The sequence below is a fragment of the Hippocampus comes genome, unplaced genomic scaffold (genome assembly GCF_001891065.2).
Source record: "Hippocampus comes isolate QL1 unplaced genomic scaffold, H_comes_QL1_v1.1 scaffold155, whole genome shotgun sequence".
Classification (NCBI taxonomy): domain Eukaryota; kingdom Metazoa; phylum Chordata; class Actinopteri; order Syngnathiformes; family Syngnathidae; genus Hippocampus; species Hippocampus comes.
Window position 1 is genome coordinate 2,370,843 of NW_017804967.1, and position 14,475 is coordinate 2,385,317.

At 40.1% G+C, this 14,475-nt stretch overlaps 1 protein-coding gene across 4 annotated transcripts in view; it reads left to right on the forward strand.

Annotated features, from left to right (window-relative positions):
- gpat2 (glycerol-3-phosphate acyltransferase 2, mitochondrial) overlaps positions 1 to 14,475 on the forward strand; it is a 63,752-nt gene that overhangs the window by 23,882 nt on the left and 25,395 nt on the right. For 3 of the 4 annotated variants that reach the window (XM_019887921.1, XM_019887949.1, XM_019887931.1), the window contains exon 3: positions 13,660 to 13,754. In XM_019887921.1, the coding sequence (XP_019743480.1) occupies positions 13,692 to 13,754 (63 nt within the window). In that variant the 5' untranslated portion in view covers positions 13,660 to 13,691. Of the gene's footprint in view, positions 1 to 10,485; positions 10,549 to 13,659; positions 13,755 to 14,475 lie in introns of those variants that run through there. The other variant, XM_019887941.1, reaches the window with a different exon arrangement.

The window sequence follows — 14,475 nt, forward strand, 5'->3', positions numbered from 1 at the left end:
AATCAAATCATTTTCAACCGATTTAAAATATCCTCAGCTGGCACTGTTAACAATTTTGAAACTGAGCACTTTAATGATGTTCTACCCTGTGTTTCTGTGAAGAATCAGAGGACGACTTAAAAGACGTCCAAATCATGTCGTTTGCTCTGCATGATCGGCAGTCAAAGGAAATGCCATCTTGATTTGATCGCATATTTGGCAGCAATGTCAATTGAATATGAACAACGATTTAACATGTTGACATGCCAATCTCATTATCTGATCTGGAACCCTGCCAATACCAGTCAGGAAATGTCAAGCGTGTCCTTTTGACCATGTAAGTGAATCATTACTGCAACACATTTCTGTTATGGTACGCCATATTACAAATAAGCAGATACGACTACAGTTTCCATCTTAGCACTCGGAAATAAAACCACAAGAACTGCTTCAACGGAGGGCATGAAAGCGTCTGTATCGCTCAGAATTCTTTCTTGTGCTTAATAATCGAGCATAAACTTGAACTTTTATGCTTGCTTCAGATAGACGCTTATTTTGAAGATGCCTGCAGTCGTACTATTGTTCTTTTACTCGACTTGGTGCAGTCAAAGGTCCGCTGAGGTGGTACTGCTATCTATAGGTGCCTCTTACAGTATGCTGACACACATCGCTATAGGAGGAACCAGGGAGCTCTCACTTTTTTGGGGGGTGTGGGGGGGGGGCAAACTGCAAAAATGATCCAGTGAAGGAATATTTATTTATTTATTTTGGCTTTAGGCCGTCAGTCATTTCTTTTTTGGAGAAGGAGGGTCAAATTTCCAAAACTATGCGTCAGAGGAGCAAGGGAAGGGGTGTGCTACAGATTTACTGTAGAACTGTCTGTCAGTATTTGACAAACACGTTGAAAGACTTGTTTTCACTGTGGCCAGCCATTTGTGTGGTGTCCTTTTTTGGGAAGGTGCTGAGGTTGATTCACTCCCATTTAAAAAAAAAAAAAAAAACAACAAAAAAAACACTATTTCACCTGAATTTCTCGAGCAGGGGATGAGATTTTGGCACAACAAGTTGACTTTCATTTGGAGTCCAGGTCTCATGGACAGGTCTTTACTTACTCACATCGGAAAATTATCCAAACATGAGCAAATGTACTACCTCCTTGACTGCATTATTCGGCTCCACTTACTTTTGTGAGTCAGCCTTTCTACCCCATGAATATTATCAAGTCCAAATTCCATTCCACCATGACTAATGATTTTTTGGAAGTGTGCTTGAGGCCCGCTATCAGCAGCTACTGGCTGTTTCCATTCAGTGCAAGTCATCAGAGTCGTGTAATGACAACAAATGTACAAAGTGCATTATGGTCTAAATCATGCAGTAATGCAAGGTACACCAACATACTGTATATTGCTACTCAATGTATGAATAAATATGCTTTACATTTTCAAAGTAGGAGGTAGATTTTGACTTGGAATAATCTTATATATGTAACCTTATATGCTAAAAAAAGTTTGTGCACCTGCGGTACACAGTTTGTCACTGAGAGCCTAGGATGATTACATTTATTTGTAATGCCCATATTGACCATTATGGTCCAAAAGGAGTTTGGGTTTTTGCATCAGTAAGTCATGTTTGTGTTTGTGTTATATGTCCATAACAAGGTCATAGCCCTGTGGGCTGATGGAGAAACTATATCTCTAATGATAAAAGAAACGGATTCATAATTAATATCTTGAATGCACACTGCAGCACAGACCTCACTCACTCAGAATGCCACAGGCGGCTGTTTGATGCTATATCCCCTGCGACGCTCCCCCGGCTCCTGTGCAGAAAACCCACGCGTGCCCAAACTAGAAATACATGACTCGGAACTTGGGTTGTGGTCACAATACAAGGATTTATGACCGATCACATGGACTAAAGACAAATCCCAGATTCATGGTGATGTTTTACAGGTTGGTCCCATCCATTAGATTTTTGACAATGTGCTAAATAAATCCTGCCAATCCTGTTCAATACATTTCAACATATTCCTAATGTTGTTTTGCTTCTTTAGACCAAAACAAAGGAAATACATATTACTTTGGATATTTATAGCTGAGTATGGTATAATTTTAATGGTCCGGCCCACTTGACATCTACCGAGGCCGTATGTGGCCCACAACGTGAAATGAGTTTGACACCCCTGTTGCAATGGAGACAGATGGTTTTTAGTTGAGAAGCAAAAGTCTAGTGCACAGAGGATGGATTTCCTTGGATAGTGTGATGTGTCTCTGATTGAAAGTGAATTAAATCTAGGGGTGGGGCAGGAGGGCAAATGAACAAAAAGACGGAAATCCTCCGAGACCCACTAGACACTATATCTTGTTTTGATACTCTTGAAGAATATTCTCAAGAATACCGACATAGTCCAGTCGATATATTACTTCCATGACTTCATTGATCTGGCATTGAATGAAGATGTGAGCTAGAAATATTACATTATTCAACATGCTACATTGGTTGTTTAGCAACATCATGCAAGAAGGCCAGCATTCTCCAAGTTGAATTTGTCACAAGTTGGACACCGATTTGATCAGACAAGCCTTGAATTAGATTTCACAGCCTGCACATTTGAAAACAGTTTCTTTCAGCTTTGTCAAGTCCAGTTAGAAGTTGTCTCCATTTTGCAAAATTTCCTTTCAAAGCTCTGGCTGCCATTCTGCGCTGTAGTTTTATGGTGTTAACAAAGGGAAACTCTACGTGTGCATGCATTAGGTGTCAAATAACATGATACATGTTCTTGTTCAAAAGATTTTCATTAAACACCCCCAGCGGGATATTAATTAATTAAAACTCCAGTCAAAAGACTAGTCAACCATCCAGTCACCCTACAAACACATTTGCATTCCCTCTGATGAAGGCGACTCGTTGTGCCCAATTGAAATGCTTTTAATGGGACGTGTCAGCCATAGGAGATGCTTTGCTTTAGAATTAACCGAGCTTTTTTTTTCCCCCCCAAGTCCTTGTCTAGGCTCACTTTCAGTGAAATACAGTGGATATAAAAAGTGTCCACACCAACTGTTCAAATGACTGTTGTGATCAGTGTTCATTTTGACATTTTTATTTATTTTTCATGATAGTCTTTAGACTAAAATTAATGAAAGTTTTAGTCATAATTTAGCTGATTGTATTTTAGTGTTAGTGCAATTGTCGTTGACGAAAACAGAGCAATTTCAGTCAACCTAATTAAAAATTAATATAGTTGACCTTTTCCTTCAGCATGCATAAAAAAACTTTTATACAGAAAAGTATAACACCAACTTGTAACTGGGGTTTAACATGCAAGACATACGATTTAACACAACTGTGTCTTTAAACTTTAAACTCATTTTTAAAAAAGGGCAGAATTGCCCGAGATTAATCACAATGAATGCAACTGTGTTTTGAACGTTAATCTAAATAAAGTGCAGTGCGCAGTTCTTGCTACGACAATGCTGGTAACCTAACCGCAGAAGGCGAACATTTATTTACTTGGGTTCATTTTAAGGAAAGCACTTTGTGCTCATGAGACTTGTGCTCTCTTACGCTTTCCCCTAGTGAGGCCGATAGTGATTCTCACGTTAGCCACGTTAGCAGCATTATATACCATGCAGAACATTTCAGGATGTACATTCTGTGGATGTCTCTAAAAATCTTTCGTGTTCTTCTCACGCAGGACCGTTCGTTCCACATTCTTTACACTTAAGTTTGTTTTTTCTTCAGCATGGAAGGTAAAATGGCCCACAAATCTTCTCGTCGCTTTCTACCAGCTATGGATATTATCTCGCACTTTTGCCATCAAATCTTTATCTGCTTTCTTCCCGGGCGTGTGATTGAAGCAGGAAAAGAAATCTGGAAAAAATATATTTGTGACGAATTGAATGCTGAACATTTTTTCGTGAATGAAATTAACACCGGTTATGATTCACTTCTGTGTTCTTGTTGTTCGGTGTGACACCTGGTGGCGGCATAAGAAATTTGACATATTAATTACATGCAGTCAGCTGCATATTTTGCTTCATAGAGTTTTATTCTAAACTATAATATACTTGAAATAATGATTGGTTTTTTTTTCACCAATTTAATTAAATGAACACAGGTTCCTGTCCTGTGGTGTGGTTGCACTACTGATTGAACCTTCCCACAGAAAGACATTGTGCGTTTATATATTTCTCGTAAAGCCTTTGGTATTAACATCAATAGTTTAGCGATTTAATCAACTAATCAGGGAAATTGATCGGTGAGGATTACCTCTATCTTGCCCTGAATTCCATTGATGAAGACTTAATGAGGAAAATGTGCTGACATATGAAGATTGTAGCACATTTCTGTAAAATGTGTTCCATTCCAGGGTTTTCTGATCCGTCAGCTTTTTTCCAGATAGCCCGAAGATCCTGGAAATCCTGCTGGTGCCGGCGAGCTGCTATTATTCGGACAAATTTGATTTGGAGTCTATTGCAGGCAATTTTGCGTGATCTTCAGGGATATTGCCATAAGGACAGCATATTTGTGTGAGGGAGAAAAGGAGATGAGATTCATCTAAGATAAATGTCTTCCTTTATTTATACCAATAGCACTGATAAGGCAGTGTGGTTCTTTATTGCTATCATTAGTTTTATTGGTATTGTTAATGCTATGGTGTGTTCTTTTGGCATTTTGAAAGCAGAGAAGATTAGTGGATCAATCACAGTCCGATTTGCCTTGTGGTGGGTAACTATTGTGAATCAAATGAGGAAATGCCAGCGGAGTAAGCGGAAAAGAAAAGCGAAACAAGGGGGGGAAAAATGATATGAATGGATTAAACAAACTAACAAGTGGGCACAGAGGAGTTTGTCGTCAAGAGACAGAAGGCAATTGCAGAGCGGATGGATTGTCTTGGATGGTGTGATGTGATTATAAAAGTGATTTAAATCCGGGGAAAAACAAATGGGCACAATAAGAAGGAAATCCTTTTTTGTTTTGTTCTCACAAGTGGAGAGATAAGCAGCTCGCCATTGCTGCCGCATTGCAAAATATAGTCACCATTTCCCCACAATAAGGAATTACGTACAGTGAACTACTATGGCCTAACACTTGAAGGGATGTGAGAAACTCCTATGCCCCGCTGATTGAACAACTTGTAGCAACAATCAAACAAAAAAGAGATTTGCCTCCGCATTATTCCCAAACTTTCACTTGTCTATAAGATATTTTAAAAAGATGTGTGTGTGTGTGTGTGTGTGTGTGTGTGTGTGTGTGTGTGTGTGTGTGTGTGTGTGTGTGTGTAGTGTGTTTATATAGTTACAGTAGATTATTGTATTGTGAAGGAATTGTGCCATAGCAAAAATCTGTGTGGATTGTTGCTAAATTGATATGTTGTCCTTCTTAATACAAGCCACTAGTTAAGAGCCTATAAACAGTGCGCCTACTGTTTGCAGCCGACACCTTCACGTTTGACCGACTGCTTAGTGATCAATCATCATCCCCATCCCAAGGGACAGCTTCTAAATGTTACATTTCTTGGTGGGGTTTTGGGGTTAATTCCTTAATATGCATGCCTGCTGCTTATTCATGAATTAGATTTGTTTGATGTTTGACCTATAAGCAGTAGATGTGACGTGATCTCCTTTGACTTTGAGGAAAAAGTCTGCTTTGTCTTGCCGATCTGTGATCATGCAGAGTAAAGTAACTTTTAGCTGGTGACCTATTTTATAAAGACACCGTGAGACACCAGAACGTAACAAAGTGCAGCTCAAGATTCAGTTATGAGTGTTAGCTCAAAGTTCATAAATAGCAAGTGGGACATGCATTGAAAATAGTAAATGAAACAGTCACCCAAAACCGGATTAGAACACCCCTGTCGGAAAAATTGCTTGTCCCAGGTTTGAGAAGACTTTTTTTTTTTTTCTGTCATGTTGTGTTTCTGTCTGCTGGTGACATGATTTTCCCCCCTATCAACAGTCTCACCTTGTTAATTGGTGGGTGGAGCCTCCTCGCTGCACCAGCCTTGCTTAGCTCTTGCTATAGTTCTTGCTTCACTTTACCAGTTGTATAGCTGTCTCATCTTCTGATAGCAGATTGCTATTGTTTTTGTTTGCTCTACTTTCCCTCCATGGTGGCTCGTTCCACCTCCTTTTGTTTGCAGTTGATATGAAGGCTGAACCATTAATCGAGTTCAAATCAACTTTGTGATGTCATAGAATGCAATTTGCTTGTTATTTTCTGAAAATTAGAGGTACAGCGATTCATCAACAACTAATCGATTATCATTTGAATGACTCGTTTAGATATTTTAAATTTAAAGTTGCCCAAATGTTCAGAATTTCAGCTTCTCAACAGCAAATATGGTTTTCCGGCTGTTGAGCACGTCTGTCTCACAGTGCAGAGGTCGAGGGTTCGAATCCAGGCTTCATTAACATTATATTGTGGATGAACCCTCAATAGAGACGGGTGTTGTAGTAGCGCTGCAGCGACTATGGCATAATATCGGCAGGATTTAGGACTTTCCTGAGAGAGTCAGGGATTCATCAAACCAGAAGAAACTAAAGCTGGGTTTTGTTGTTATTAGAGGAGCGCTTACCTGCCTCCATGGGGGGTGGGGGGGCTTGTTTGTCTTCTTTACTCGACCTCCATGTTTTTCTCCATGGATGCTCAAGAGGAACATTGTAGGAAGAAAATGAGAAGCCAAAAAAATGTTATCATTCATTAACACACCATCTTTTGCTGCCTGACATTGTGCTTTCTCAGATCCATTTTTAGTGGGTATAAGGAGCATTTCTACACCTCGGAGGGTAATCACAGTTTTCAATTACCCAGAAGAACAGCGGTCTTTTTAGGGTTAAGGTCAAACTATAGGATTTGTCTGCAACCAAGGTGGTGTTGTTGACCGCAATTGCTCAAAAGGCAGCGGCTTATCTGCGCACACATTCTTGGATCGCAGATGTCCCACTTGTGCATTTGTAAATGATTAACGTAACATAATCACCTAAAGCCAGATTATTATCATTATTTATAAGGTGTAATGTCACGAGACATATTGTGCTAGGACACATTGTTTACTTCTGTGTTAACCTTGTGTAGAAGCCAAGGACGGGCAAAGTCATTGATCACATCCATTTGTTTGTTCATGAGAAATTTTACGCTATGGCATCTATTGTTACAACTGCTGTTATGTGAATATGTGTGTGCTTCTGTCTCGACTGACTATTCACATTTCCCTGGAATTGAAGTTTTTTTTTTTTTTTTGGGTAACACTTTTTTTTTTCCTCGACTTGGATAAATGTGTATGTGAATAAGACAAAGGTAATGTGGTGTTTCTGAAAAGGAATATAGCTTATAAAACACTCCTAGCCATTGTTTCTTTAACCATTCGTCCATTCAGACAGAGAAGGTGGGTGGGTGGGTGTTGTGTTGGTCTTCATAGACTATTCACCCTCGTCAAGCCCACAGGCTCTTTAATGAGCTCACCTAATGACCCTCACTCTCAGTCTGCCTCTCTCCAACACAAAACCACTGGACCTCAGACTTCCTCTGTTTGATCCGACGACCGTTTATGTTGTGGTCACGACACCTCAGTGTTGTAGTACTTTGGAATGGACATTTGTCAACACTTCTTTGATTGACTATGTACACGTTGAGAGTGCATCAACAGCACCTCTGCTGGTCACAGCAGAGTAGTGCACTCCATTTTGACTCCATTGCTTTAAGACAGGATGAATCAACTATTACCACACAATCTAAAAATTGTTAACGTTCATTGAATAGACCAATCTATCCCCCCCGACTTCTAAATGCATTCATGTAGATTAGCATTCATATAGTGGATGTCTTGACACAAGTTGTGAAGTATTGAATACAAAGTTACCATTCGCATGAGAACAGATTCCTCACCTTAACGAGGCAAATAGACACATTCTAAATAATAGATTAACACGCGCAATACAAACTAATGATAAATAACACAGCAGACATGCATTTGCTCCAGCAATTCAAGAATTCTGAGTCTTTTACTGTGAAAATAACCATCTGTAAACTGCCACTCAAATGTGTTTGCTAATTGGTCCATTCCCGTCTACTCGCATGTGGTGAGCCGTATTTATGACCGACTTCGCAAACCCAGCCATCAGGGCGGCAGAGAGCTTCCGTTTTTTTTCTCTTGGGGACATCTCCTGGCGCCAATCATTTTATTCATGTTACAATATGAGATTAGGCTGTGTCCATGAAGACAGAGACATTAAAGGATGGCCCGTGTTTCCTCCCCATTAGTCATCTGTAAGTCCGACGACAACACGCAAGGCTGCAAGCACACAGACACACTTTACCGCAACCCCCCATATAATCAACAACTATGTAAGTGTCCTTTGAATTTTATTGTGTAGTGTAATTACTCTTCCTGAAATCACCTTATGCCTGTCACCTCTATTCTAAGTGTGTGCGCACATTATGGGCTCCTTGGAGAGAGTACAGAGACCGCAAGGTTGTAAAGACTTGCTGACTATTGATTGAACTTTTATTACCACAGTGAAGCTTTTTAGTAGCTGTTCTTTAGTCATGTCAGTTTTACTGTAAACAATTTATGGAAATTTATTTGGTGTCGACTTGTCTAAGTGGCTCTTGTCGGGACAATATGCTTGTTATGTTCTGTCATGATGGTGTGGCAAGGTGGAGGCCATCATGGAGTGGATGTTCAACTGGTTTGTGGGTCAGGAAAGCTCTTGTTCATTGCTTGAATTATTTTATCCTCCCCTACGTCCTTTGTTTTACTCTCACTCATCCACTTATATTTTCCAGAGAGCCTACTAGAATACAAATGAGTGTCAGACCTGTCACTGACTAGTGTTTGATGTATTCCTCATGTTATGCCCTATCTAGAGGTGTTCAGGACATGAAAGGAAGTTCCTATTTCACTGAAGTTACCAAGCGGCCAACGAGACACCAAACCTTATGTCACAAAATCATTTCTTACCAATACATTGCTTTACCATCAATCGATCAATCTATCATCTGATCGAAAAAGAAACACTTCAGGGTGAATTAGGGTCACAACAACAAATTAAACATTTTTGTGAGAAAGTTATCATGTTCAAAATTTCCTTGCGACAAAAGAAACTGCTTGGGACATTTAAAACTGTATGCGAACATGCACGCAACCTTTCAACCTTGACGAAATCCCAAATTTGCAGCTTAGTGAGATGCGCGCATTACGATATGGGGAGAGATTTGTCTTCAAATTATTCACAAATGTAACCGCCATTTACACTATTTTCTTAATGTTGTGTGTGCATTTATTTTGACGTCTCATTTATAATGATTAAACTCTGAATGTGAACTGTTGAATGTGCGTTTGTATATCAGCGGACACCCACATGTGTTTTTCCGACAAATGTCAAACAGTTTTCCATATATTCACACGTGTCAAATAGTCACATGTGGATAGGTCCCTCCGTCCCTCCTCTCCATTAACGGATAGTGTCGCTGTCTCCGTAGTAACAAGTAATTTCCTGGTTTTTTTTTTTTGTTGTTTTTTGTTTAAGAATTGAAAAACAATGTGTTTACAAAACACGAAAACTGGTGTTGCCTTGAAGCCGGAAGACCATCTTCTACTATTCCTCCATCTTCTCCTACTGCTGCTGCTACTGAAGAAGAAGATGATGATGATCTTTCGGCTTCAAGGCAAACCAAGCTCGGAACGCATCCTACTTTATAAACCAATCAGTAGCTCATGCTCAAAGCGTTTCCATCTCGACCGCCGGACGCGGAATGCCCAGAGCATACTCCAGAACTCCTTTTTTGTGGCATTCTGAATCACCAAAAGGCACTTTTGAAAAATGCTCCGAGTTGACAAAGAGTCAGAGTGGAGCAGAGCGCGTTCGAATTGTATTTCCGTCAGCACGCACTGAAAAGTTGGCCTCATTTGCGAGCATATTGCTTGCAGTGATCGGAAAAAACTCGAAACAAGCAATTTTTCTGATGAAAGAAAAGCACCTACTCTTTTGTGCCTGTATTGTAGAACACAATATTCTGTGAGTCTGCAAGATGGGTCAAAATATTCTAAAATTGCTGGCAGTATGGAAAACTCGGCTGGCAGTAAATGAGTTCATAACATACACAGGAGAAAACAATCAATCAAGGTGATCGTTCACTCCTACCCGATTCTGCAAGTGCAAGCACGTTTTACAAATAATATCCCTTAGCATGGCTGGTGCAAGGAGATGGAAATGGGGATTTCTTTTCTCGCTGTCATCCCAGATCTGCTCTTGAAGGAATGGTCGATGGATGGAACAATTAAGGGAGCCGATATCCATCCACCAATCAGCCGTAATCACCACAAATGAGATACACACCTGCATTGACACCAAAATATAAATAAATGAGAAAGAAAACCTCTATTGTCACACCAGCTTGATTATAAACACGAGACACTATTACCGCACACTTTGTAGCTGCAGATAAAAACAGATATTGGGCCAGGTTGGCAGTTTTATTTTGAAGGTTTCTCGACCTCATCAGCTGTTTTTCAACACATCACACCAGTAAGCGAAGGCTGAAGTGACAGCTGTAACTGTCGGCAAGGTAAGTATTTTCTCTCTCTCTCTCTCTCTCTCTCTCTCTCTCTCTCTCTCTCTCTCTCTCTCTCTCTCTCTACCGGAGGAAAAAAACAAAACTTTCGTAACTTAATTTTAAATAAAAGCAGAAACTGCAAAAAAATACATATATAAAATATCAAAGTAATAATTGGAAGACTGACAACATGACCAACTGTCGACACTGAACATTGCTCCTGTGTTATGTGAGACTTTTCTCGCTCGACTGAACCTTGGGCATCGAAGTGTACCGTCAGCAGTTTGATGCTTAAGGAAGGAAAAGAATAAAGCATTCCTTTAGTGTAAAGAAATCAAAGCAGCTGTGCCCCACGCCGCTCAACTACTGATCCCCTGATAGATTTTCTATACGTGATTGTAGCCGTGCAACTTGACAGTTGACATATCTACCGCATAGTTGTGCATGTAAACAGTATTACGATTCCAGGTTCACTTGCAGAACATAGATAAAAGTCCATCACATTGATATCCCGGTGGTGTTATCTACATCGCGCAATCCTCCGTCCCCAGTGGTTTGATGTAGAAACCTTCTGGGCTGCTTGTAAATAATGCAGTGTAGCACCCGATTATTTTGTATTGCTTCATTGCTACAATCCTAACATCGTTACATGGCTCGCTGTTTGTATTCTTAGCTTGTATTTTTAGTTTTGGCACGACAGCAGCGGGCAACAGCATCGTTTTTATTTTAAAAGTGTGATGGAGTGATTGACTTTTGAGGAGAGGGATAATTGATCACATTAGTGGAGTGTGACGTTGAGTTTTCAGCTCCAAAATTTTACTCGGATGAAGATGGTTGACAGTCTGTTGAAGGAAATTGTTGGCGGTTTTACACAGGTCTGGTGTTTTTCCCTCTGAAGTGGATTATATAACCCCATTAGAGGCTTTGCTTATTCATGGCTGTGTAATTTGGAGTTTTATTCCCTTTACTTGCTGTTTTGCTGCCATATGCCCTCCATCAATCCCTGCACCTGCAAAGCATCACTGATTTCTGCGAACCTCTTATCAAGGACTTTGCTCCCAGTGGAGTTGATAATGAATGTGGGAACTGGAGCCAGGAGAAATGGAGCATCTCCCCATGGGGGTGGTAAAACTCGGGTTTCAATTAGCTCAGTAATGGGGCAGAGTGGGATCAGCAGACTAAGATACAAGATTCACAGGAAGACTTTATCTCTCTGTAAGAGTCATCTAACTGATGGATGATTACCACCAAGAGATTTATTAGGAGAGATCCTGTCGTGAAATTTGTCGTATAATTATCCGGATGACACTTGGCAACAGACGTTTTAAACATATACAACGTAGAAAGGGTTCTGTCAGTCGTCATCTGTACCTGTGGGTAAAAAAACAAAAAAAACAAAAAAAACAAAAAAAAAGCAAAAAAGGACGTTTCACTTCTCTCACAGAAGCTTCGTCAGCGGTAGACAACCCTGAAGTCTCCGTGAAGACTCCGGGAAGTTGCTCTGCGCTAAAAAGCTGAGCGTGGCCTAATACAACGGTTAATTTGATCTGTTATGAAAACAACAAACTGCATTTGTGTTCGTAATCTGGGGGGTTCCACGTCTGAGTTTTCATCGACTCAGCATCGAAACAAGGTACTTGGTCCTTGTGCAATCCCGTCAGAGTTCCTTGCTTTTGACGTCATCTAAAATTTGTTGATTTCGAGAAATTCTCACTTCAGCTTGGATTCATAAGGCATCTCAGTAGTCATGTTGACTCGGTATTTTTTTTCCTTTTTATCAACAATCAGTTCCTCAAAAGGAACAGTGTGCTTAAGAACCAGTAAATAATAAAAGGGATGCAGGCAGCAGTGAATTGACCAATCAAGTATTGTGCTCATCCCTGAGTAGAACAGTCACATTGATGGTCCTGCCCTAATAGTGTTGCCACTGTACCAAGATTCTGACTTTGATACCCACAAAAAGTATCTCAGTACGGATAATGAAATAACAACGGTGCTTGGGAACTACCCCAGGAATGATTGTCGCAATGGGTGCTACACTATGCTATCTTGGACCGCAACCGCAAGCTACGCGCTATGGCTGGATAGCTAGCACCGCTAAATACTGTCCTGTCATGGTGCGGAGCTGCTGTTCTAAGTCCCTAATTGTTCTCTCCATGGCAGCGAAAAAGCAACAATCTGACAGTAGTGAAGGGTGAAGGGTGGGGAGTAATTAACAGATGACAGAGAAGCCATAATGTGTGTAATGTGCACTGTAGAATATTAGTCGGTTATTGCACGGGCAGTCGTCGATTGCTGTCATTTTTACATTTGAAAATCTGGCACCATTTCAATTTAATATTCTTAACTGTCTTATCACTGTACAGGTAAGTCAACAGATAACATCTAAGACTATATACCGGTAATATTTTGTGGCATGCATTCCACATTTCTTTTATTATTATTGTCAAACTTGCGTCATCTTCACCATATTGTAGTGAGCAGCCTGGACAAAGATGTGAACCACTTTTGGCGCAACACTACTGCTAAGTTCAAGTTCCAACTTAACGGTCGTTATCATATTTCTCATTTTCCATCAATAGTACGTTTTGTGTGGTTTGTATGTTGGATTTTAACGTGAGCTTTTCATTACTGTGAATGCTGTGTATTTTGCAATTATATTTCTTTTATGAATTTTTGTTGCTGGAATGAAACCTAATTAGCTATGAAGTCTATTATTAACAATTTCTGCTTTCTTTGTTGCTCTTGAGGGAGAGTCTTTTATTGCGAGCACAAAAATCAAAGGATTGCCCCAAGTCATTGGTTCATTAGAAATTGAACCAATGTCAAACCAACCACAGGGAAAGCTAGACTCTTGCCTCTCTTCGCCTGCGAGGATGAAAAGAAGAGTTCTGATGATGGAGGCGGAGAAGTGCTGGCTAGTTGGTTGAAATTGCATCTATGAGCAAAAAAATAATAGATAGCTGAGTGCTCTTATGAAATTCTTGCCTAGCAAGAGCCAGACGACAAGATTGTTTTGTTACACTGACATTGGGGTTTGTTTTTTTCTCTTTCTTGTGAATGTGTTTCAATAAAATACTTTCAAACAAACGCCCATCTCTACCCCTATCTTTGCCTTGGCAGATAACTGCATTGAAGGCTGGATTGGACTCATCATGGTGCAGCAGTTGAATGGCAAGATAACTACAGACTTGGTGATTCCACAAAAAAGACCCGCTGTAAGTCCACAGCATGCATGACTCTTTCACATCATTTTATCCCTGCGCATTCATCCTGCCAATCTCAAAGAAAACAGCTGCGGCTGCATGTGCTTTCCATTTAATTTGTCTTGTGTTTTCTTTATTTTTAAATACTACCCAAGGCTTTTGACCATTGGTAAGCAATGGGCAATAAATAAATCAGGGTGGCACGGTGCCATAGTGGTAGGAGCTGCCGACTCACAGCACTGAGGTTTTTAGTTTGAATTTTGGTTCTGGCCTTCCTGTGTGGGCGATGCATATTCTCCGTGTTTTTTTTTTCTGCACTCCTTTTCCTTTTTGTTATCGATAAAAATGAATGACCAATCATTTGAAAAATTAAAGCCCAGATGGACTGTTATCAAACGCCCAACAATATTGAACCCACAAATGCTCAGGATACATAGTAATAAAGATGCGTTCGATCATTACAGTATAAATTTAGTAGGATCCTCACAGGACTTTTTGAGGGGCTTAGTTTCCCATTGTTTTGTCTTGGCAAGGCACTTATTCAGTGCACTGTCCTGTTTTCTCAGCTCATTATCATTGATCAAAGTCATTGATTTCACGAGATTCATTCGCCTGTTTTATCTAAACTGGAACTGTCTGAATTCCGAACACTGCATCGTGTCGTTGTATTCACTCCTTGTTCTTAGGCAGTATTAATATTCATCGTCATTCTGTAATTTTTGGTTGTGTCTGT